The 25,342-nt window shown below is 42.2% G+C and overlaps 1 protein-coding gene across 6 annotated transcripts in view; it reads left to right on the forward strand.

Moving 5' to 3' along the window:
* The window catches only part of IDUA (alpha-L-iduronidase), a 95,260-nt gene that overhangs the window by 30,884 nt on the left and 39,034 nt on the right, over positions 1–25,342 (forward strand). For 3 of the 6 annotated variants that reach the window (XM_038401907.2, XM_043514248.1, XM_043514250.1), the window contains exons 3-4: positions 24,338–24,420; positions 25,051–25,158. In XM_038401907.2, coding sequence (XP_038257835.1) covers positions 24,338–24,420; positions 25,051–25,158 — 191 coding nt within the window. Of the gene's footprint in view, positions 1–24,337; positions 24,421–24,948; positions 25,159–25,342 lie in introns of those variants that run through there. The other 3 variants (XM_043514249.1, XM_043514251.1, XM_043514252.1) reach the window with 2 other exon arrangements.

Here is a 25,342-nt window from a genome sequence, read left to right on the forward strand (position 1 = left end):
AAAGGGGTAGCCCTCTGGGTTAGGCCAGGGGCTGTGGGTTTCCCCTTGGGTTGAGGTCTCACGGTCTAGACCTTTCTGTCTTCTAGACCTTCCCTCAACCGGATTCCCCACACCATGTAGTGTGTTGTTATTCTCCAAGGGTGCAGGGGAACCTGGACCCACCTTCTACACAGGATTCCAATCCAGGGCCTAGGGGTAAGCAGCTATGTCCTGCACCCCTAAGTGCTATAATGCTGCCTCCCTGTATCACTTCCTGCCTGTCCCCTCGCTTCCCAGCGGATAAAGTCATTAAATAACTGCACCCAGAGATAAAGATTTGTCGCAAGTCTCCCCTTCGTTGGCTTGACCAAGCTGCTATCGCAAGGGCTCAGGAGTTCAGAGTGTAGGTCCCTTCACCTCCACTGTCTGCCAGTTCCTCTGCTCCCTTTTTAAGCTCCTCCTCCAGCCCTTGCCTGTTGTGCAGGTATGGGGGACCCAGAGCAGCTCTTTAACCCCTTCCTTTCCAGTGTGGGATTTGTACATCCCATCACAGTGAGGTGATATTTGGTTTTTAATGTTTATGCCTTGCAAGAAGGATCTCAGCTGGTAGGTACAAAGCAGTAAGACTAAAAAGCCATCGCATTGCCTAGGCAAAGGTGGTGCCTCCCTCCGTAGGCCTGCAGAATCACTGCAGGATGGAAATAACATTAGTGAGCAATAAATGTGGCCAAATCCAGCTCTCCTCATACAGCCCAGGTCAAGAAGGATTTGGGTTTTTTTACGTGAATGAGGATGCGGAGCAGAGATACATGGATTCTGTCTGTACAACCATTCAGCTATTACCAGGCACATGATAATTACCCCTTGTGACATTTCTCATGTTTATTTTCAGTCCAAAAGTTAATGGGCTTTTCGACGTTGGAATAATACCCTTTCTCCTGCTCTTTTCCTCTAGATAGGCTTATTAAGGTCAAGCTAGAGTTCTCCAACCCCTTGGACTAGCTCACGGTGTGGACCACATGCTAAAAACATTTACTAGCTCATCTTCTCGCCCACTTGCCATCACTGTATTCCTGAGGTAATGACAGCCATTGATTATCTGAATAATAGGAAAGTATTGATACATTAGCTGCTCTTTAATGCTTTTTTGCTAGTTGGAAACTAAGCAGGTGGGTTCTCTCACTAGCCCATGCACCAAAGAAGCATGCTCTCCAGCCACAGGATTTCAGTCCTTTTCTTTAGGCCTTTTGGTTTTATTTCTTCAAAATAAAACTGTTCAACACAAGACCTCTGCTCTAGGGTCTTACCTGCTTCCGCGGGATGACAGTCAGTGTGGACTAACCTGGAATCCTGTGGCTGGAGATCATGCTTCTTTGGTGCATGGGCTAATGAGAGAACCCACCTATTATTCGCAGCAGTCTCGTATTAACTGAGTTCTTTCCCTTGCCCTAAGGCTTCCTCAAGGGGCCTATCTGCTTCCTGCAGTTCTCCACACAACTGAGCTCTTGCTGGCTGTTATGAGGACCAGGTGATCTTCATGTTATCACTTGGTCCCTAGCCTCACAGCCTCAGTGGAGGCAGCTGATTAGACACAGTTGGGGTTAGGCCCACGTCCCCTTAAAAAGGGCCAGCCATCATGTGACAAACACAGAGGAGAGCCAGCACTGCAGACAGACAGCTCTCTGCAAACCACCCCCAGCCACTCCATGGACTACCAGCTGGAGAAGCCAGATTTTTCAAATGTCCAGCACCCAGAAACTCCTGTTGTGACACTAAGACTGGACTCTCAAAAGTGCTTTGGACACAAAGTGCTGAGCCCCGTTTTGAAAATCTGGCCATGTAAACATCTAAGTGGAAATAGATGTCTCTTGAATGTCTGGCCAATAGTACTGTAGTCAGTTGGATCTAGTTTTTCAGCAAGGTGACACAAATTAGAAAAAGCCAGTAAAGGATCCACACAAGTGTTCAGCCTGGAATGTGTGCAATGCAGCAAGCTTTAGCAGCCATCTGAGGCCTTGGCTGATATAGGCTCATCAGCCTCATGCTCTGCTGTTAGAAATCAAACTATCTATGGCTGAGAGCTCAGCTAGGCCATCCTTGAAGTCTGGCTACCTTAGGAAGCTATGTCCTGCATACATCATATTTTATGCCATCTGATCTGTTTTCCTTGCTGGGCACAGTTTTTGTAAAGGAAAGTCTGCACGACTCAGAGACTAGGCACCACTATTTGAAACTTGGACAAATCCAAAAGAGTTAATGGCTGTCCTGCTGACTTGGTACAACACTGAGCAAGTCAATTGGCCCTTCTCTATCAGTTCCCCATATATAAAATGAGAATGCCACCTATATCACTGGGGTGTTTGGAGGCTCGTCTGTAAAGTCCTTCGAGATCCTTGGATGTATTACCGAAGTTCAGAATATTGACTACTAAAATTTCAGTTTAACGCAGACTTGGCGGTGGGGGAAAAGCTCTTCATCTGGTTTGCATAAGTGGCAAGGAGGGGTTTAGAACTCAGAAAATTATTCTAGCTAAATGGATTCAAACGTGCGTACAGGGAGCCTATGTAGCAAACAGCCACCACTGTCCAACAGTGGTCTGGTTTGGTTTATATAGTGAGATCCTCTGCCACCAGGTGAGTAGTGGAGAGGTGGAAAGGTACACTGGATGAGTGCTACAGGACTGAGCCTGTGCTGGGTCTCCAGTGTGCACAAGGCATGATCATATAAATACCTTTGCTTCAGTTGATGATATGCCTTTGGGCACAGTCCTTAGGGCACTTCTGCCATGTAGAAGCCATCCTCAGTACCGGGTCAGCTATCTCAAATCCAGTTAGTGTGGACTAACCTGAAACAGAACATTTTAATTTGCAAGTGGAACTTCTCTGAACTGTTTCTAGTAAAACTGCATGGCTCTCTCAAATGTTCATTGCGAATATTGATTTCAGTCTTAAACTGCATATAACTGTATGCTTACGTCATTGCTTGACTTATAGTACTGATTTATTGCTATACTGTACTGATTTATTGCCCGTATGTTCTGAATTATCACTTAGTTTTACTCTGATAAGGGTACTTGTGCAGCTCGGGAGTGGGAGTACTTTGATGGATTTACGTTCTTCACTGTATTCAGATTTCTATTTATAGTAGGTAATTGCCATAAATATACAGGGAAGGGTAAACACCTTTAAATCCCTCCTGGCCAGAGGAAAAACCCTTTCACCTGTAAAGGGTTAAGAAGCTAAGATAACCTCGCTGGCACCTGACCAAAATGACCAATGAGGGACAAGATACTTTCAAAGCTGGAGGTGGGGGGGGAAACAAAGGGTTCTCTCTGTCTGTGTGATGCTTTTGCCAGGACCAGAGCAGGAGTGCAGGTCAGAACTCCTGTAAAAAGTCAGTAAGCAATCTAATTAGATATGCATTAGATTCTGTTTTGTTTAAATGGCTGATAAAATAAGTTGTGCTGAATGGAATGTATATTCCTGTTTTTGTGTCTTTTTGTAACTTAAGGTTTTGCCTAGAGGGATTCTCTGTGTTTTGAATCTGATTACCCTATAGGTATTTACTATCCTGATTTTACAGAGATGATTCTTTTTACTTTTTCTTTAATTAAAATTCTTCTTTTAAGAACCTGATTGCTTTTTCATTGTTCTTAAGATCCAAGGGTTTGGGTCTATGTTCACCTATGCAAATGGGTGAGGATTTTTATCAAGCCTTCCCCAGGAAAGGGGGTGTTGGGCTTGGGGGAATTTTGGGGAGGAAAGACGTTTCCAAGTGGGCTCTTTCCCTGTTATTTTTGTTAGATGCTTGGTGGTGGCAGCAATAAGGTCCAGGGACAAAAGGTAAAATAGTTTGTTCCTTGAGGAAGTTTTAACCTAAGCTGGTAAAAATAAGCTTAGGGGGCTTTTCATGCAGGTCCACATATCTGTACCATAGAGTTCAGAGTGGGGAAGGAACCTTGACAGTAATAAACTTCTCACCATCATGGCAGCCTAAGTTCTTCCCAACTTTTACTAACAATACACATCTAACTCAGCAATACTTTTTCAAGTCCATCGAGACAGGCCTATTTGACCAATAACTGCTAACCAAATGTACTTATCTGGGGACTGTTTTATTGTGGTATAAATCACAGGTTCTCAACCCTTTTCTTTGAGGTACCCCCAATGTGCTATAAAAGCTCCAGGGCTCTGTGAGGCTGGGGCTTGGGGCTTCAGCCATGGAGTGAGGGGCTGGGGGCTCCGGACTTCAGCCACCAGGCCAATTGGGGGGCGGCTTCGGGGCTTCAGCCACCGGGCTCAGGACTTCTGCCTCCCAGAGTGCCGGGACTCAGGGCTCCTAGCTTTAGTCCCACGTGGCAGCTGACTTGTGGCTTCTGCCCTCAGGGGAACTGGGCTTGTGACTCTGCGTTTCAGCCCAGTGGCTCCAGGCTTCAGCCTTGTGAGGGCACCACAGCTCCAGGCTCCGGCATTCAGTCCCGTGGGGGGCACCAGGGCTCAGTGCTCCAGGCTTTCAACCCTGCAGGGGCACCAGGGTTCAGCCCTACAGGGACGCTGGGGCTCAGAGCTCCAGGCTTTTAATTCCGTGGCTCCGCTCCCAGCTTCAGGGTGCTCAGGGCTCCAGGCTTCAGCCACAGGGCCCTGCAGAGCCCTGAAACTGGCTAATGGCCCTCTGGGGGCCGCGGACCTGTGGTTGAGAATCACTCATATAAATCATATGCTTACAGAGATCAAACCACTAACAGTATTTTCCAAAGGCCTTCATCCAATTTCCAGAATGGAAGAATACAATGAACATTTAAAAATTAAACGAGTACATTGATTGGAAAAAAAGTTTAACTCAGAACACTAACTCTCACTTGAGGGTTGTTTCAAGATGAATAGAGTGTTCACTGTATTGACTGTGGTTAGTGTGTATTGCAATAAATGTCAGTGAAGTTTTACCCTGGTTTTATAGTAATATTTTATAAATAGAAAACTTACAGTTAATTGTAACTGAATATTCAAAGTTCTGCTTTTGTGGGCTACAAATAATTGTTTAGCTTCAGAAAACATAAGCATGTTACATTAAAAACACCATTAAAAAATAAGGTTGCAAAGCCAAGCACTCACAAATAGGAAATGCCAGAATTAAGGTTACCCATAAATTCTTCATTTGCCCCCCTAAACATATATGTTGATAGTCTGGACCAGATCAGTCTGTAGCAGAACCAAAAATGGAGCTCTGCGCTCCTGGCGCCCAGTCCAGGGTCTCAAACACAAAGGAATATCCCATTTCTTCCTACAATACAGCACCTCATTCACCGTCCATCTTGTGTACTGAATGGAGCAGAGGTCCTGTACAATAAATAGTATGTCATCACGTAGCTGAGGATTGTATTAAGCGTATGCACAAGGAGAAAAAATTAAGATTGCAGGACAACCTTAATTGCAGGAGTTTGTTCCCAAAACATTATGATTTCATAATCATGATTCTAAAACAAACTTGGGTTAATTTTCCTTTTAGTTTGATCCTTTAAGGGGAAGCTACCCCACACAGGACATGTGCATGATAGAGCCTCATTCTTGGAAACAGCTTGATTGTTTTTGCTGAAATATGCCAAAATTCAGCCTGAGGCAAAGGGCAAGCAGGGAAAAGTTCATCCCAAATGGTTAAAGTTTGGAAAAGTTTGCCATTGAAAACAGTGTAATGATGGAAAGTATTAGATGATCTTGATCATAGACATTCCTGCCTGCTATACTTCAGTATGATCTTGGTATAAGTAATGGCTAAACAGTAACTGTTGGCAACCCCAAAATTATATTGAGCTAAATCAGAATATTGCTGAATTTAGAATCAATTTCCCAATTTGAATTTGAGCTGTCGACTGCTTTGGGCGAGGATGGCTTTGGATTCTGAAAGTTAAATGAACATGATCAAAATTCTTGTATAGTCATCCATGTGCTGTCTGAGACTAACTCAAGACCTCATTCACTATGGTAGCAGGGTTTGGAAGTGCTGCGGAGGAATCATATCTGGGGAACGGGAAGGGGTGCCAAGCGGCTCCAGGTCACTACAACATGAAAGTATGGAAGGGGGGAGCTGAAGGGGGCCAAAGAAAAACAGATTCAAACTAGGAAAATCCAGTTCCAAGATGAGTTGAGTTGGGAGGGAGGGATGAGTTGTCTTTCACCTGAGTACTATTAAGTTGAAACATCAGGGTTTCATTCCAAGACCCCATTCTCAGAAGCTTACACTGTTCTGAAACTTCTCATTCTTCCAAGCCCAAAACGGTATTTCTTGCTACTGGTGGGTGGAAGGGAGAAGTCAGTTCATCCATATCTGAGCTATCAGAGCGTGGAATAAAGGGTTTCTTATGCACAGAAAATTGCTCCAACTTTTTCTGTACAATCAGGTATTTCAAAACCTGCTTAATTTTTAACAGTTCTAACTTGTGAGCATGCAGCCTTCAGAGACCTGGCTGAAATGTTCAGTGCTTAAACTGAACAACAACCAAGGTGCTCAATAGTCACTTGAGGTAAGATTTCCCCTTGTGCAGAAGGTTGGCACAGATCTAGGGCAGGCACTACTTCAGGCACATCTGTGACAGAGCAAGCAGGACTTCAGAAGTGCATTAGCCTCTGCACAAAGGGGAGTTACAAGCTTACAGTTCGTGGGCAAAACACTACTTGTCAATATAATGTTTACAGTATACCAAGATACAGTGCTCTGATATATGCACCTGTAAACTCCATACCTGGAACATTCAAGTAAATCCCTGGACTGTATTGAATTATTTAAATGTGCAGTGGAGCAGTCAGGCATTCATATAAACACATTAACCTCTATTTAAATCACATTTCACATGTGATTTAAAACATAGCAAACATAGTACACACACTAGTTATTAACTATAATATTTGTGTTGATGATGCTCAATTGTACGTAACTTTAATGACTTTCCTTGTTCACTCCATCTCTGCATCTCATGCACAAGGAAACATATGGTTTAGTATCAGCTTCCTTCAGTTAAATGTCTCTAGGATTCAGCTGTGCTGGCTTTAAGTAGCCTACAAGTACTTATGTAAGTGTATCCCAGCAACCTGAAATATTGACTCCCCTAATTAAAGTTCATATATAAAATATTCTCCAGTCTGGGGTCTTAGATGGAAAGACCTGCTCCTTGTTAACGGTCAGAGGCAGCTCTTCTGAAAGTATTTTTCCTTTACCTAGCACAGACTCTAAAAATGCACTACTTTCCTGCTTCAGAGTAGCAGCCGTGTTAGTCTGTATTCACAAAAAGAAAAGGAGTACTTGTGGCACCTTAGAGACTAACAAATTTATTAGAGCATAAGCTTTCGTGAGCTACAGCTCACTTCATCGGATCCAATGAAGTGAGCTGTAGCTCACGAAAGCTTATGCTCTAATAAATTTGTTAGTCTCTAAGGTGCCACAAGTGCTCCTTTTCTTTTTCCTGCTTCAGTGTCAACTGGGAATGGATGAGTCATTACACAAAGTAAAACTATTTCCCCATGACAGGTTTCAGAGTAGCAGCCTTGTTAGTCTGTATTCGCAAAAAGAAAAGGAGTACTTGTGGCACCTTAGAGACTAACAAATTTATTAGAGCATAAGCTTTCGTGAGCTACAGCTCACTTCAGCTGTAGCTCACGAAAGCTTATGCTCTAATAAATTTGTTAGTCTCTAAGGTGCCACAAGTACTCCTTTTCTATTTCCCCATGGTATTTCTCCCCCCCACCCCACCCCTCACTGTTCCTCTGATATTCTTGTTAACTGCTGGAATTAGCCTACCTTGCTTGTCACCATGAAAGGTTTTCCTCCTTTCCCCCCCCCTGCTGCTAGTGATGGCTTATCTTAAGTGATCACTCTCCTTACAGTGTGTATGATAAACTCATTGTTTCATGTTCTCTGTGTGTGTGTATATAAATCTCTCCTCTGTTTTTTCCACCAAATGCATCCGATGAAGTGAGCTGTAGCTCACGAAAGCTTATGCTCTAATAAATTTGTTAGTCTCTAAGGTGCCACAAGTACTCCTTTTCTTTTTGCGAATACAGACTAACACGGCTGCTACTCTGAAAAGTGTCAACAGGGTCCATCAAATCAAGAGAAGCTAAAGCGCACTGTGAAAAGTGATTAAACCACTTCTCAGCACTGCCAGAGTCATTGTGGCAAGAGTGGTCTTTCCTGAGCATCTCACAAGTAAAGGCTCTAGACAACAAGTGAGCCAAACAGATTCACAGAATCTGAAGTCTTGAGCTTCTGGTAGAACTTCAGTATCAATTTATGGTGGCACCCACGCTATGCTAGGTGTTTTCCAGATATCCATAAAGGGACAATCCAAGGAGCTGAAAATTGAGATGCAGCCCGGTAGAAAGCCGTTTGATGAAGGGAAACAAACTACAACACCGATATACAAGCCGGCTAGAAAAACTAAGTACAGCAGCAGTGATCCTTTAACGAAGGATTTAAAGTTGACAGTGATGGAACCTTAGGTTGTGCAGAGCATAGGAGGGCTGAATAGAAGGCACAGAGGTAATTGAGTGAGACCCTGACAGGCAGACAATATTGTTGAGGCCTGGCCACGAAGGGTCAACAAGGAAAGATGGATAGAGGATAGAAAAGGAGTACTTGTGGCACCTTAGAGACTAACAAATTTATTTGAGCATAAGCTTTCATGAGCTACAGCTCACTTCATCGGATGCATTCAGTGGATTTCCAACAATATTGTCTGCCTGTCAGGTTTCAGAGTAGCAGTCGTGTTAGACCGTATTCGCAAAAAGAAAAGGAGTACTTGTAGCACCTTAGAGACTAACAAATTTATTTAAGCACAAGCTTTCGTGAGCTACAGCTCACTTCATCGGATGCATCCGATGAAGTGAGCTGTAGCTCACGAAAGCTTATGCTCAAATAAATTTGTTAGTCTCTAAGGTGCCACAAGTACTCCATTTCTGTCTGCCTGTCAGGGTCTCACTAAATCACCTCTGTGCCTTCTATTCAGCCCTCCTATGCTCTGCAAAACCTAAGATTTCCACTGAATGCATCCGATGAAGTGAGCTGTAGCTCATGAAAGCTTATGCGCAAATAAATTTGTTAGTCTCTAAGGTTCCACAAATACTCCTTTTCCTTTTGCGAATACAGACTAACAGGGCTGCTACTCTGAAACCTGTCATAGAGCATAGAGTTTCAGGGTGATGACAAGAAATTTAAATCCCATGCATAGGGCTCTACCAATTTCACGGCCGTGAAAAATGTGTCACAGACCGTGAAATAAGCCCTTCCCAGTGAAATCCAATCTCCCCCTTGCTGCTGTTAGCTCCAAGTCCCACTGGGCTGGAGAGGGACAGGAGGAAGGAAAGATCAGACCGACCTCCAGGTGCCTCCCCCTGCTACAGGAAGCTCTGGTGCTGGGCAGCAGCCCCAAAGGTTCCTGCAGCAGAAGCATTGGGGCTCCTAGCTGCAATTCCTGGCAGGGAGAGGACTTGTCCTTCCCTTGCATGGCAGCTTGGGGGTGGGGGGAGATCAGACCCACCTCTGAGTGCAGGAAGCTCCAAAGCAGATTGCCAAATCCACCAAAAAAACGCAGAAATTGGTCTTGGTTTTGGCTTAATTGGCTTTTGCGTTGCTTGTTGGCTAGTTTTTGGCTTGTAGCTTGTTGCTTATTTTTTTTGATCAGCAAGCAGGGGCAAGGGGAGGGAAGAGTCAAGGGTGCAGAGCGGACCCACCACAGTCCGAGACTGCACGCCAGGGGGATCTAGTCACATAGAGTGTTGGGGTTCTTAGGGATTGGTTTATTTTGGCCTTGTTTTGAAATGGGATTAGCTTGATTTGTGGCTTATTGTGAAAGTCGGGGAGCTTATTTACCATGTGAAAGTTGGCAACTGTTCTCCGAAGGTTCCTGCAGCTGGAGGAGGCTTATGGACATGCATCAGATCTCCCCCTGCTGCTGGGAGCAACCCAGCCAGGGGGCTCTTAGGTGTGAGTCCCCGCTACCGGAAAAGGGACCCCCACAGTTAGAACACTGTGAAATTTCAGATGTAAACATCTGAAAACATGAAATTGACCAATTAAGAAACCCTCTGGCCGTGAAATTGATCAAAATCGACCATGAATTTGGTAGGGCCCTACCATACAACAGATGGGGATTTCATGGAAGACTTCAAAGAGCATGCATCCGATGAAGTGAACTGTAGCTCATGAAAGCTTATGCTCAAATAAATTTGTTAGTCGCTAAGGTGCCACAAGTACTCCTTTTCTTTTTAAAGAGCAGGTGATATCTCAAACGTTTCAGTGGAAGAATCTTTGTCAGTCGCTAGACAACGTGAGAGGGCAAAGCTACACAAGGCTCACTGTGAAATATTCTTTTCAAGACCTCCTAGTGAGAACCCCCATGTTATTTCTAAACTGCTAAAAAAAAAATAGATAAGTATGGAGACTTCCTTCTGAGGGGCAGCTTGTTTTGAGGTTTGCCCCATTGCTAGCATGTCGTCCTAGTAAATTAAAAACTGAGAGTATTTAATTTTAAATCAACTCTTAATGGAAAGCCAGCTGGGACCTTAACTATGGTGTCACTAGCCCACCTCCACAACATGAAGTCGTCAGCTAGGGTCCCAGTCCTGTAATGGGTTTTGAGTGGGTAGGTCCCTGTACTTTCATTGCACCATTAACATCAACCAGGCTTGACACAGGGGCAAGGGCTGACTCACATGGCTCAGATTGCAGGATTGAGGTCTGAGTGAACTGCTTTCCTGTGTCAGTATTTGAGGATGTCAGAGAAGCAATAGTAATTGGAATAAGTAATAGAAAATTATGTGGTACAATCCAACACTCATCTTTAAGAATCAAAGTTAGACAAGGATTAGTCAGTAAAGAGATGCTAATCTTGACCATTAAGTACTAATCAAATATGATAATTTAATGATTGCTTTTTGTCATATGATTGACTTATGTTCAGGGACCCAATATTAATATTTTGCAGTTTTTCATCTAGTTTGCAAGCCATGTTGAATTGAAAACTGTATGGGGTACTTGTGAGGTAAATGAACTGGCACAGAGATTAAAGTATCTAAACCCTTACTTGAATTAGGTTGTTTTAAGATGAGTTTTTGATAGGTATAATTAGGACTGAGAGAGTATATGCTAGTTGGCCTGACAGCCTCCCTAACAGACATAGCTTGGTGTGAGCCTTCAGCGAGAACTAGTCAATATGCATGCGTAGCATTAGCAATACTGCTGTATTCTTCAATTACAAAGATATTAGTGAATACACGGGAATCTGAACTTTTTACTTATTTATTTCTAAAAAGTTCAGCCTTTTAAAAATGTAGCAAAGCACCCATTCCTCTCTGTGATCCACGTAAATAAGTTGGAACAACTGAAACCCATTTTTAAGCTGCCTGCAAGTTATCTAAATATTTTGTTCATCAGTATGACAAAGTTCCTCCTCTACCTTGGTGGGTCTTGCACTTATTGGCAGATTTGCTCGCCTTGGAGTTTCACGGCAGCCCTCAGCTTGGCCCTTTTTCTGAACCCACAGTCCAGGTCGACTTCTCCTGTGTCTGACCGGGAGTTGGGAGGTTTGGGGGGAACCCAGGCCCGCCCTCTACTCCGAGTTCCAGCCCAGGGCCCTGTCTAGAGTGCCTCCTGGAACAACTGTCTAGAGTGCCTCTGTCTAGAGTGCAGCTGTCTAGAGTGCCTCCTGGAACAACTGTGCAACAGCTACAACTCCCTGGGCTACTTCCCCATGGCCTCCTCCCAACACCTTCTTTATCCTCACCATAGGACCTTCCTCCTGGGGTCTGATAATGTTTGTACACTTCAGTCCTCCAACAGTCCACGTTCTCACTCTCAGCTCCTAGTGCTTCTTGCTCCCAGCTCCTCACACACATACCACAAACTGAAGTGAGCTCTTTTTTAAAACCCAGGTGCCCTCATTAGCCTGCCTTAATTGATTCTACCAGCTTCTTGATTGGCTGCTGGTGTTTTAATCAGCCTGTCTTAATTGTCTCCAGAAGGTTCCTGATTGTTCTGGAACCTTCCCTCTTACCTTACCCAGGGAAAAGGGACCTACTTAGCCTGGGGCTAATATATCTGCCTTCTATTACTCTCCTGTAGCCATCTGGCCCGACCCTGTCACAATCAGCTAATCAATTAGTTTTCTCAGGATCTTAGTAATTGAAAAAGGCAAATTATATAGATATATAAAATTAAGAATTGGGACCCTTTTCAGCACCAAGGGTAGCTGCTGTGAAATACTACATGGGAACCAAAGGTTGGAGTCAAAGTACTATCTCGACTGTAAAGACAGAGTCATTAGCTAAATCTGCAGGACAGAAATGCCAAGAATGGATTCAGAATGAAAATAATGACTCTCTGACAATTGTTGAAGGTTTGGTTTGGTTTGAAGTGAAGTCCTCTCACTTGTGGAACGTAATGTAGCAGATTTTTATTATACTTTGATTTTTAAGAGACTTCAGCTGTTTTTACATTTATAGTAGAACCTCACTAAACACTTCATAATCTGCACAGAAAGTCCCATCGCCTCCCAACTAAGAGGCTGTACTGAGCTGCCATATCACTAAGGCATACACTTTACAAATTAACCTAGAACATTTTATTCTTGACCTTTTTGCTACTGCTAAACTTCAGTAAAAAGAAAAGGAGTACTTGTGGCACCTTAGAGACTAACAAATTTATTAGAAAAGGAGTACTTGTGGCACCTTAGAGACTAACAAATTTATTAGAGCATAAGCTTTCGTGAGCTACAGCTCACTTCATCGGATGATCTGAAATTTATTAGAGCATAAGCTTTCGTGAGCTACAGCTCACTTCATCGGATGCATTTGGTGGAAAAAACAGAGGGGAGATTTATATACACACACAGAGAACATGAAACAATGGGTTTATCATACACACTGTAAGGAGAGTGATCACTTAAGATAAGCCATCACCAGCAGCAGGGGGGGAAAGGAGGAAAACCTTTCATGGTGACAAGCAAGGTAGGCTAATTCCAGCAGTTAACAAGAATATCTGAGGAACAGTGGGGGGTGGGGTGGGGGGGAGAAATACCATGGGGAAATAGTTTTACTTTGTGTAATGACTCATCCATTCCCAGTCTCTATTCAAGCCTAAATTAATTGTATCCAGTTTGCAAATTAATTCCAATTCAGCAGTCTCTCGTTGGAGTCTGTTTTTGAAGCTTTTTTGTTGAAGGATAGCCACTCTTAGGTCTGTAATCGAGTGACCAGAGAGATTGAAGTGTTCTCCAACTGGTTTTTGAATGTTATAATTCTTGACGTCTGATTTGTGTCCATTCATTCTTTTACGTAGAGACTGTTCAGTTTGACCAATGTACATGGCAGAGGGGCATTGCTGGCACATGATGGCATATATCACATTGGTAGATGCGCAGGTGAACGAGCCTCTGATAGTGTGGCTGATGTGATTAGGCCCTATGATGGTATCCCCTTCAGTAAGTTGCAGTGGACCTCAGGCATTAATGTGAATCGGAGAGGTTCTGTTGTATATTTTTTGTTTTTCAGACAGGGTACAAATTGTCAACTCAAATGTGAGAGGTTACCTGCAGGTAAAGGTTACCTGTAGAGGTCATGGTAAAAGGGAAAAGTTGGAGGTATAAAACAGACTCCAGACAGGTGCAGAAATGTCAGGCAGATAGGTATATGCAAAGTAGGCATCATGGAAACAGTAGAGCTGGGAAACTTAGCCACATTACCATAAACCTTAACTCATTCACTTGTGAGCTAGGCTGTTATGATTTCATAGTATTGTTAGATTGTCAGTTGTCCCTTGAGAGATTCCCAAGTATGTTTCTCACTGAAAAGTATCAGAGTGGTAGCCGTGTTAGTCTGCATCAGCAAAAACAATGAGGAGTCCTTAGAGACAAACAAATAGATTTAGTTTCTGTAGTGATCCATCCACTCCCAGTCTCTATTCAGGCCTAATTTGTTGTCCAGTTTGCAAATTAATTTCAGTTCTGCAGTTTCTTGTTGGAGTCTGTTTTTGAAGTTTTTTTGTTGAAGAACTGCCACTTTAAATCTGTTATTGAGTGACCAGGGAGATTAAAGTATTCTCCTACTGGTTTTTGAATGTTATCATTCCTGATGTCAGATTTGTGTCCATTTATTCTTTTGCATAGAGACTGGCATGGCAGTTTGACATTGCTGGCACATGATGGCATATATCACATTGGTAGATATATCACCTGCACATCTACCAATATGATATATGCCATCATGTGCCAGCAGTGCCCCTCTGCCATGTATATTGGCCAAACTGGACAGTCTCTACATTAGTTAGTTAGTCTCTAAGGTGCCATATGTACTGGTTGTTGTTTTTACATAAACTAATTCCCCTTGCTAAATACTCACATCTTCTTGTCAACTATTTGAAATGGGCCACCTTGTTTACATTGGCCTCATTAACACTACAAAAGTGATTTCCTCCCCTTCTCCTCAACTGTTGAGAATTGCCTACTTCCAACTTAAATTGAATTGGCTCGTTAGCACTGACCTGGTAAGGCAACTTCCATCTTTTCCTATGCTGTGTATTTATAACTCCCTACTGTATGTTCCATGCCATGCATCTGATGAAATGGGTTTTAGCCCACAAAAGCTTATGCCCAAATAAATTTGTTAGTCTCTAAAGTGCCACAAGGACTCCTCGTTGTTTTTACTGAGAAGTTTGTATGTTTCTCTGTACACTTCAAAAAAATAAGAGGCAAAGTAGTTAATGATCTCACATTAAAAATAAAATAATCTGTGAATTAATGAAAAACTTAAGATCCAATCTTTCAAAGAGTTCTACAGGAGAAAAACCTTACATCCATCTGAAGTCCTGTCATACATGAGGATCTGCCTAAGTAGATGTTTTCAGGATTAGAGCATTACACTGCATATGGCAAAAGCACCTTTTAAAGATCTCTAGGTTTCTAACTATTTGAGGTACAACAATAATTAATAAGCTTTTCAACAAAACATACATTTTGGAATTATACATTCATTTCAGCTAAAATTGACAGGTCAAATAAATATAAAACTATCAATTACAAAAGGAAAAAATGATATGAAACATATAGAAGTTATTAAATGCAATACTACGTATTTTCATATGTTAATAAAACAAAAAAAATTAAGTTTATACAGTATCATTCAGAGTCATTACTCAGAAAACGAGATTCTAGGAGGTCTCATTTAATGCTGCATACTCAGTTCAGTAGCCACTTTAAAAGGGAATTTCAATAACCATATTCATGGGCATGTTTAAAAATGCTGAGCTAAACGGAGAAGTTCAATAGCACAAAGGCAGTTAGACATCCAACTCAGTCTGGCAGCTGTAGCTGGGCACCCTCGCTACCATTTGTGCCTTTGAAAAAAATCTCCCTCTTAATCTTTTGTCAAGGATGTATTATTTTCCAGGGCGTGTATTCATGCAGAAAGCATATGTTACATCAGAATGTTATTGGCAAGGTTAGCATAAAAATCACATTTAGCATTTGTAATCATGCATTGTAGAGATGTAAAAAGAAAAGGAGTACTTGTGGCACCTTAGAGATGTAGTTAGGCATCATATTCTAAATCAAATTGGATACGAGAAAAGTGTCAGCTTAGTAAATGCAGCGAGAGGACAGTGAATGTGAATAGCTTGAAATGCTATCCTAGATCTGTAGTGAAAAACTGTCAGAAGCATTTGTTGCCATGAGATTGCTCCTCCTATCATATGATAATATGTCTTTGTAAAAGAGGGGCGAAATCATGACTCTCTTTGTGACATGCTTGTATTCAAATGATCCGTGCTTAAATGGCCTGAGTTGAAATGTGAATGTATCCGGTTATTAAAAGACCTTACACTGTAGACTAAACTGCTTCTTTTCTTAGCCTGTTTCCCCTTCCAAATTTTGAATTTGCTTTGTACGCTCTTGTAAAAAAATGCCTCTAACATTTTCCTGGCAAAGAAACTCACCTCAGCACAGGGAGCTACTGATGCTTTGTCTCTGCCTCCCTCCCACCACAGCACACCATTGCTGAGGGAAGGACGGAGAAGATGGAAGCAAGCTGAGTGAAAAGTGGTGAATCACAGGCCGTATCTTATCTGCTTGAAAGCTTGCATTGTTTGCTCACATTTCTGTATCTCTCCTGTATCCTGCTAAATATACCCATATCATGGTGATTTATGACTTGAGGGGTATAGTAAAGGTCAGTAATGCTGATTTCAAAGGGGAATAAACTGTGTGATATGTTAATGAACATTGACTTCTGTTTTAGCTCATTAAGAAGGACCTTGGCTCAATGCCCAATTTTCAGATGGTTTATGGAAAAGGCAGGAGTTTTGAAGAAGGAGTAATAGTTATGCCTTTTTAAGGGGCACCCTCACTTGTTTCTAAAATGCAAAAGAATTGTTCTGCTCCTTTGTTTCACATGTATCGTGCTGGTCATTTGTATGGATAGATGAAATGTGATAGGCCATCACAACAGGGAGGCTGGACATAGGATCACCGTATAGCATGTCTTGCACCTACCAGCTGCATGATGTCCCTTGTTCTTCACAGGATTAGCTCATTCTGTCAGCAACGGGGGCCTAATTATATGCAACCAAGGCCCCATTCTGCCCTCTGATACAGGCACAGCTCCCATTGAAGTGTGTGGCAGGGTGTCTGTATATCTGAGCACCAGAGGTTCTGCTGCGTGTTAAACATCTAACTTTTTCTTCCAAATTCAAGTGAATGAAGATGTTAAGTCTTCAGTTGACAACTGAAATTACTTCCTCGGAGCCTGATCCATATTTAGTGTTAATGGAAAAAAATCAGAAGATGATTTACTGGGGTTGGGTTTTTTCAGTACAAATACAGTACTACTTAGGCTTGCAATTATATTTAAGACTACAGGTTAAGGGGAAATCCTATCTGCAGAAGAACTGAGAAACTGCACAACCTGCGCAATTCCTGTAGCAAAGCGGTCGTCATGGGGTTAACTGAGTTACCTAGAGTACTAGGGGATGGACCTATGCTCTTGCCCTTCCCTCTTTCAGATTTTATCAGGGGGAATTTCCAAACACACACACAGTTAGTGATGCATCTGGATAAAGCAGGAAGTTCCCAGCCTGCAGTCCTGTGAGTTGATAAAGTGGACGGGGTTCAGAGAAGAGCCTCAGGAATAATTAAAGGATGAGAAAACATGCCATATAGTGATAGACTCAAATAGCTCAATCTATTTAGCTTAACAAAGAGAAGATTAAGGGGGGACTTGGTCACAGTATATAAGAATCTACCCAGGGAACAAATATGTAACAACAGGCTCTTCAGTCTAGCAGAGACAGGTCTAACATGACCCATATGGCTGGAAGTTGAAGCTAGACAAGTTCAGTCTGGAAATAAGATGTGCATTTTTAACGATGCGAGTAGTTAACCACTGGAACAGTTTACCAAGGGTTGGGGTAAATTCTTCATCACTGACCATTTTTAAATCAAGATTGGGTGTTTTTCTAAAAAATCTGTTCTAGGAATTACTTTGAGGAAGTACAGGAGGCCAGACTAGATAGTCACAGCCGTCCCACCTGGCTTGGGAATCTGAATAGTGTGTTGTTTTTGTTGCACTGAGTGATCCCTTTACAAAAGTTCCTCTGTGCGCTGAGGAAGGGGCAGGACTCAGGAGCCCACACAGGGGCTCTGTGCTGCTCCACAGGCAATCGCAGGTGCCACGATTCATGGGGATTTTGAAGGAGGGGCAAGGCCTGTGGATCTGCTACTGCTCAAACAGTGTCAGCTGTTGCTCAGAATAACTGGCTATACTGCATGTAGCAGCAGAGATGACAAGCAATGTGTGCAGTCAGCCTGGTGCCAGTGCGTGCAACTCCTTTGAGTTCAGATGAGCTGCACTTGTGGTCAGCAGTTCAGAATGGAATCCTTTACCCATTAAATAAACCCTTTGCCCCTTTCATTGCATACTGTTACTCATTAATACCATCTCTTCCTTAAATCTACTCTGCAGCAGATTTTCATGCCCACTCACAGCTGAAGGAGTTATCGACTTACAAGGCACGTGGAACAAAACCCTCCCAGCAAGTGCTGAAGAAACAGCCCTCCAAAGCGTGGACATTGATAAGATGCTGCACCCATTCCAGGCTCTGGGGACCAGTTCCCCAAGGCATGGAGTTCCTTGGGATTTACTGTCTTGGGATTTACTGGGAGCTTTGAGTGCTCAGCAGAACAGGGCCCTCTTGGAGCCAACAAGTGATTAGTAACAGCCTGAACTTTAAACCTGCCCAAGTTCACTCCTAATAGCAACCAAAAATAGTGTTAGGGACTTGGAAGGCAATCAGTAGCCCTAATGGAAAAAAATAAACATATTAACTCAGTCTCTGCAGAGCTCTTGACCTTTCTCCTGAAATTCAGCAAGACAGAGCACCCAGGGTTTTCGTAGCCCACATGCCTCCTGTAACTCCCTCCAGACATGGATAATGTGCTTTCTCTGCTAAGGTGACTAAAACTGGCAAACTCAGCAGAAGAAGAGGTTGAGCGGGAATGGGATATTATGCTCTCACATCCTTTCAGTGAACACTCCAAGAAGCGCCCTCTTCAACAAATCTGCAAAGACATGGACTCGTAACCTGTTACCTTCTGCTAGTCTCCAGGTTGTTTGGAGATATATTATTAGGTGTCTCACCCCCCAGTGGAATAGACATTGTTTGGGATGGGGTGCCAGCTACAATGATGTCCTTCAAGATCATCTACAGCAGCAGGTGTTCACTTCTGTGACAGAGCATTTATTAACCTACATATTAATGTTTTATCAAAACTACAGCCATTGCAAAGTGTCCCAGTGTTTGAGGACAGTAAGGTTATTTCATTGAGCATGAGGAAGATACAGCTCAGGCCAAAGTACCATTATAAATGTCAGTGAGAAGCAGGTGTCATTTCTGCACAACCACACAAGTGTTGACACTTAAAGGGCCAGATTGTGAGGATGAAGTACTCTCACTGACAAGTAACTGCTTATTAATGGGAGTAGGTTGCCCTAATCTGCCTCCAGATGAGTCACGGTTCTGTTAATGCAGTTGACGAGCAGAAATAAATACAGAAAGGTTTCCATCTGTACGCATGCAGCATCACTGAAATGCAGCCACTTCTCTAGTGGATGGCAGCAGACAACCTGCTTAAGAGAGAAGGCAAGGGGATGTTTTGGCAACACATTCATATTCCTGGAATCTCTAATGTGCCTGCAAAGGAAACGGGCTTGTTTTTTTTTACAATGTATACTGTTTGAATTAGACCCCTGAAGTCAGAAGGACACACTTCTGTTTTATTGTTTGAACTGTGTTGTCAGGTTTTTGCATGAAAGTAAAGTTAATCATTGTTATACTTGCTGAATGCGTGTAAGCAAATATTTCAGTAGGACACAAGGCATAACTGGAAACATTGTCAATGGATCTGAGTGAGCAGAACTGATCTTTGCAACAGTCGAGTTCAGCTTTGGACCTTGACTGTCAGACTTAATTTTTTTTACCTGAATGCAAGTCAAAGGTGGTCCTGCACTGGTGAGGTCTCAGCTGGAGTACTGTGTCTGGTTTTGGGCACCACACTTTAGGAAAGATGTGGACAAACTGGAGAGAATCCAGAGGGGAGCAACAAAAATGATAAAAGGTTTAGAAAACCTGACCTAAAAGGAAAGGTTTAAAAAAACTGGGCATGGTTAGTCTTGAAAAAAGAAGACTGAGAATATAAGAGCATAAGAGCTGCCATACTGGGTCATAATGGTCCATCTTGCCCGGTATCCTATCTTCAGCAGTGGCCCATGCCAAAGCTGCAGGGGGAGTGTACAGAACAAGGCAATCATGTAGTTATTCACCCCAGCAGTCAGAGGTTTAGGGTCACCCTGGCATAGGGTTGTGTCACTGCCTATCTTGGCCAATAGCCATTGATAAACTGATCCTCCAGGAATTTGTCCAGTTCGTTTTTGAACCCAGTTATGCTCCTAGCTGTCACAAGATTCCATGGCAATGAGTTCCACAGGTTAACTTGGGGTTGTGTGACAAAGTACTTCCTCCTGTTTGTATTAAACCTGCTAATAATTTCATCAGGTGACCCCCATTTTTTGTATTGTGTGAAAGAGAAAATAAAATTTCTGTATTCACTTTTTTCCACACCATTCATGATTTTATAGACCTCTGTCACGTCCCCTCTTGTTCATCTCTTTTCTAAGCTGAACAGCCCTAATCTTTTTAGTTTCTCCTCATACGGAAGCCGTTCCAGACCCTTGATGATCTATGTTGCCCTTCTCTGAAACTTTTCCAGTTCCACTCTGTCCTTTTTGAGATGGGATTACCAGAACTGGACACAATATTCAAGCTGCGGGCATATCATGGGTTTATAGTGGCATTATGATATTTTCTGTCTTATTTTCTATCCCTTTCCTAATGGTTCCTCACATTTTGTTAGTCTTTTTGACCACTGCTGTGCATCCGAGATGAAGTTTTCAAAGAACTATCCATGGTGACTCTAGGATCTCTTTCTTGCATGGTAATAGCTAATTTAGAACCCACTACTGTATATGTATAGTTGGGATTTTTTTTTCCAGTGTGCATTACTTTACACTTATCACCATTGAACTCCACCTGCCATTTTGTTGCTGAGTCACCCAGTTTTGAAATATCCCTGTAACTATTCACAGTCAACTTTGGATTTAACTATCTTGAATAATTTTGTATTGTCTGTAAACTTTGCCACTTCACTGTTCACCCCCTTTTCCAGATCATTAATGAATATATTGAACAGCACAGCTTCCAGTACAGATGCTTGGGGGGGGGCACTATTCATTTCTCTCCATTAGGAAAGCTGACCATTTATTCCTATCTTTCAACTAGTTATTGATCTGTGAGAGGACCATCCCTCTTACCCCAAATGGGGACAAATTGGAGAGAGTCCACTGGAGGGCAATGAAAATGATTAGGGGCCTGGGACACTTGACTTACGAGGAGAAGCTGAGGGAACTGGGGTTATTCAGTCTGCAGAAGAGAAGAGTGAGGTGGGATTTGATAGCAGCCTTCAACTACCTGAAGAGGGGTTCCAAAGAGGATGGAGCTTGGCTGTTCTCAGTGGTGGCAGATGACAGAACAAGGAGCAATGGTCTCAAGTTGCAGTGGGGGAGGTCTAGGTTGGATATTAGGAAACACTATTTCACTAGGAGGGTGATGAAGCACTGGAATGGGTTACCAAGGGAGGTGGTGGAGTCTCCATCCTTAGAGGTTTTTAAGGTCCGGCTTGACAAAGCCCTGGCTGGAATGATTTAGTTGGGGTTGGTCCTGCTTTGAGCAGGGGACTGGACTAGATGACCTCCTAAGGTCTCCTCCAACTCTAATCTTCTATGATTCTATGATCCCATTGTGACGGGTTGGATCACAGAAACCCCCTTGGGGCTGCCAACTGATGTGCCAAGACTACTTCTGCCCCTGCTTTCCCTGCCAGCTTGAGACTCCAGCACCCTGTCTTGCTGAGCCAGACACGCCAGTCTGCTCCAATACAGACCCAGGGTCTGAAACACTTGCCCCAAAGTTGCAGACTTAACTGAAAGCAACTTAAGAAGTGTTCCTGTCTTTGACACTCATATGCCCAACTCCCAATGGGGTCCAAACCCCAAATATATCCGCTTTACCCTGCATAAAGCTTATACAGAGTAAACTCATAAATTGTTTGCCCTCTATAACACTGATAGAGAGATATGCACAGCTGTTTCCCCCCTCTCCCTCCCCCAGGTACTAATACATACTCTGGGTTAATTAATAAGTAAAAAGTGATTTTATTAAATACAGAAAGTAGGATTTAAGTGGTTGCAAGTAGTAACAGACAGAACAAAGTGAATTACCAAGCAAAATAAAATAAAACACGAAAGACTAAGTCTAGAACAGTAATAAAACTGAATACAGATAAAAACCTCACCAGTTCCAGTAAGCTTCCTTTTACAGACTAGTCTCCTGCTAGTCTGGGTCCAGAAATCACTCACACCCCCTGTAGTTACTGTTCTTTGTTCCAGTTTCTTTCAGGTATCCTTGGGGGTGGAGAGGCTCTGTCTTTAGCTAGCTGAAGACAAAATGGAGGAGTCTCCCAGGGGTTTAAATACACTTTCTCCTGTGGGTGGATACCCCACCTTCCCCTGACTAGAATCCAGCTTCAAAATGGAGTTTTGGAGTCACATGTGCAAGTCACATGTTCATGTATGAGTTTCTTACCAGCCAAGCCACATTCCTGGGAAAGCTCAGATGTGGACTGACATCTTCAAGATCGATTGTCCGTTAAGTGCTTCTTGATTGGGCATTTAACTTGCACATTCCTTTCTCAAGAAGCTGACTAAATGCTTTCAAAGGCTACTTAAAAATCAAGCCAGTACACACCCAATATTCATAACTTGGACCACAAAAATAATACATGCATATAAATAGGATTAATAGATTCAGTAGATCATAACCTTTACAGAGATATGTTACATGGCATATGTAGCATAAAACATATTCTAGTTATGTCATATATATATCTATAAACATATTTCCGTAAAGCCTTATGGGGGGAAGCCGTCACACCCATGACTGCTTACTTTGCATAAGAGCCTTTGGTGAGGGATCTTGTCAAAGGCTTTCTGAAAATCTAAGTACACTATATCCACTGGATCCCCCTTGTCTACATGCTTGTTGTCTCCCTCAAAAAACTCAAATAGATTGGTGAGGCAGGACTTCCCTTTACAAGAGGTGCAATGACTCTTTCCCAACCAGTCGTGTTTATGTGTGTCTGATAATTCTGGTCTTTACTATAGTTTGCACCAATTTGAGGTGGGATCTGGCAACAATCTTCAAATATGTTAACAGCTGTAATAAAGTGGACAATAATCAGTTGTTCTCCATGTCCACTGAAGGTAGGATAAGTAGTAAAGGGCTTGATCTGTAGCAAGATTTAGGTTAGATATTAGGAAAAACTTTCTAACGGTAAGGATCATTAAGTACAGGAATAGGCTTCCAAAGGAGGTTGGGGGATTCCTGTCACTTGGGGAGTTTAAGAACAGCTTAGACAAACACCCGTCAGGGATGGTCTAGCTGTACTTGGTCCTGCCTTAACATGGGGGACTGGACGAAGTCCCATCTAATGCTACATGTCTGTGATTCTATACTGACAGTCCTGGTTCCTCTTCAGGTCACCAACATTCTGGTCTTTCTTCTCTAGGTAGTTTTATAAATCCGCTTAGTTCATGCACTGCTCCAGGATCACTAAACTTACAGGCTCTCCATTCAAATCTGCCCCATAAAGGAGAGCATTTAAAGAAAAAAGGCAGAAGTTCCATCTCACAATTTCCCCTGCTACGTGATTTAAAGTATCCAACATTGGATTCCCTGTCATGTTTACCACTTTTTGCCTTGCATTTCCACCCACTACACTCATCTCTTGTACTGTGATCTATCCCTAAATGGTTAATTAACTAGTTACTCTGAATATGGTATGAATCAATTTGTACACATGAAGGCCTTATGCCAAGGAAACAATAAATTACATTTTCAGAATATTGTTACATAGGATTATAGTTATTCTTTTTTTGGACAATTAGTATATGCCAGAACAACCAAGTGGAGATATTGTTATTAAAAACCTCCACGAATTTAAAAATCAAGTCTCAAATTTACCAAAGACAAATGTCAGGACTAAATATTCAGCCTCCAGGCAAAACAAAACAAAAAATAACCAATGCACACATATGCCTGGGCATATTTTGCACATGAAGTGAAAAATGTTGTTAGTGAGTGTTAATTTACACCCGCAAAATTAACTGGGACAAATTGATTTTGTGGGGCAAATTATAATCCTTATGTGCAAGTGTTCAGATTGGGGTGCTGGCATAGGTATGGACCTGCCAATGCTTGCTGAATGTTGTGCACATATAAGGAGGTGTAAAGTGGTCACGGCTGTCCCTCCTTCCATCTGGGAAGAATAAAAAATAAATAAAAAATTATGTATGTATGTACGTATGTATGTATGTATTTCTAAACAACTGAAATGTTGCTGTGAATTATATAACTAAAGCAATTGATCTATTTGAGACAAAGGTTTTGTTTATATTAAGTATAAAAGTGATACAGTTTCATTATTTAACAAATGCTATTAGTTGTTTTCCTGTAGCACCTAGGGATCAACCAAAAACAGGGCCCTGCACCATTGTGTCACATGCTATATGAACAGTAATACAGTTGCTGGCCAGAAGAATTTACAATCAAAATTTAGTTAGGGACCTGCTTTGTCATGTGAATATTTTAGTCTCTCTTGCTTACTTTAGCTATTTTCTTTGTTTTGTATCTTTAAATTGCCTATATTCTTTAGAGTGACAAATGGAAAACTTCACTACAACTTTACCAGTCTGGATAACTTGATGGATCTTCTCTGGAAAAACAAACTCATTCCAGGTAAGGACAGCTTTTTCCTGGTCAGTTAAACATGTTGGATCAAATGTACAATCGTCAGACTAAAAAGCTTTTGCTAGAGCAGATTTTGGTCCAAAATTAGTTCTCTTCTACTTACATTTGATTCCCATTAATGTAAATGGAAGTTCTGCACACAGAACACTGGGAATAATGTAAAGCAGCACTTAAGTGCTTTGCTTGTAAGTGCTTTGGCATTAATCTGAGACTTCTGACCTGGAAGCTGTGATCAACTCTCTCCTCACTGAAATACGCTCAAGAAAGGACCAAAGAGGACCCGTTCCTAAATTCATCTTGCTTTCACTACCCCTATACAACTATACACATCTCCAATACCTCTAAGTCACACTCCAATTCATAACCTGAGGTGGTAACGCCTAAGACTGTTGATTTCATTGGCAAGCAATGAGTTTGAACAACCTCAAGTCCAAAGTAACTATTTGTGTGGAATTAGCGTGTGGCATCAGGAAAGGTAGCCCATTTAATGTAACTAATTTCCTGTGTCTTTTGTAGTTTCAGATTCTTAAGTGTCAATAAGACTCAATGACTTCCTTAGCTAATCAAAAGTAAACCAGTTCATGAAATGGGGAGTTAGACTTCTTGTGTTTATTTAAGGATTTGAATTGATGGGAAGCCCTTCAGGATACTTTACAGATTTTGAAGACAAAAAACAGGTTATAAGATGGAGGAGCCTAATTGCACTTCTGGCCAAGAGATACATAGGTGAGTTATTAAATAATCATTGTTTAATAATCAGTCCTTTATTCTTCCAAAGTTCTGTGGTTTATACTTGATTTCAGGATGCATAGCAGCAATTGGGTGAATGGGAGAGGTTTGAGTGCGTTTATTTAAGCAATACCAATTCTTGAACTCAATTTTCGAAAAAGCTTCATAAAAGGGAGCGTGA

The sequence above is a fragment of the Dermochelys coriacea genome, chromosome 5 (assembly GCF_009764565.3).
Source record: "Dermochelys coriacea isolate rDerCor1 chromosome 5, rDerCor1.pri.v4, whole genome shotgun sequence".
NCBI classification, from domain to species: Eukaryota; Metazoa; Chordata; order Testudines; family Dermochelyidae; genus Dermochelys; species Dermochelys coriacea.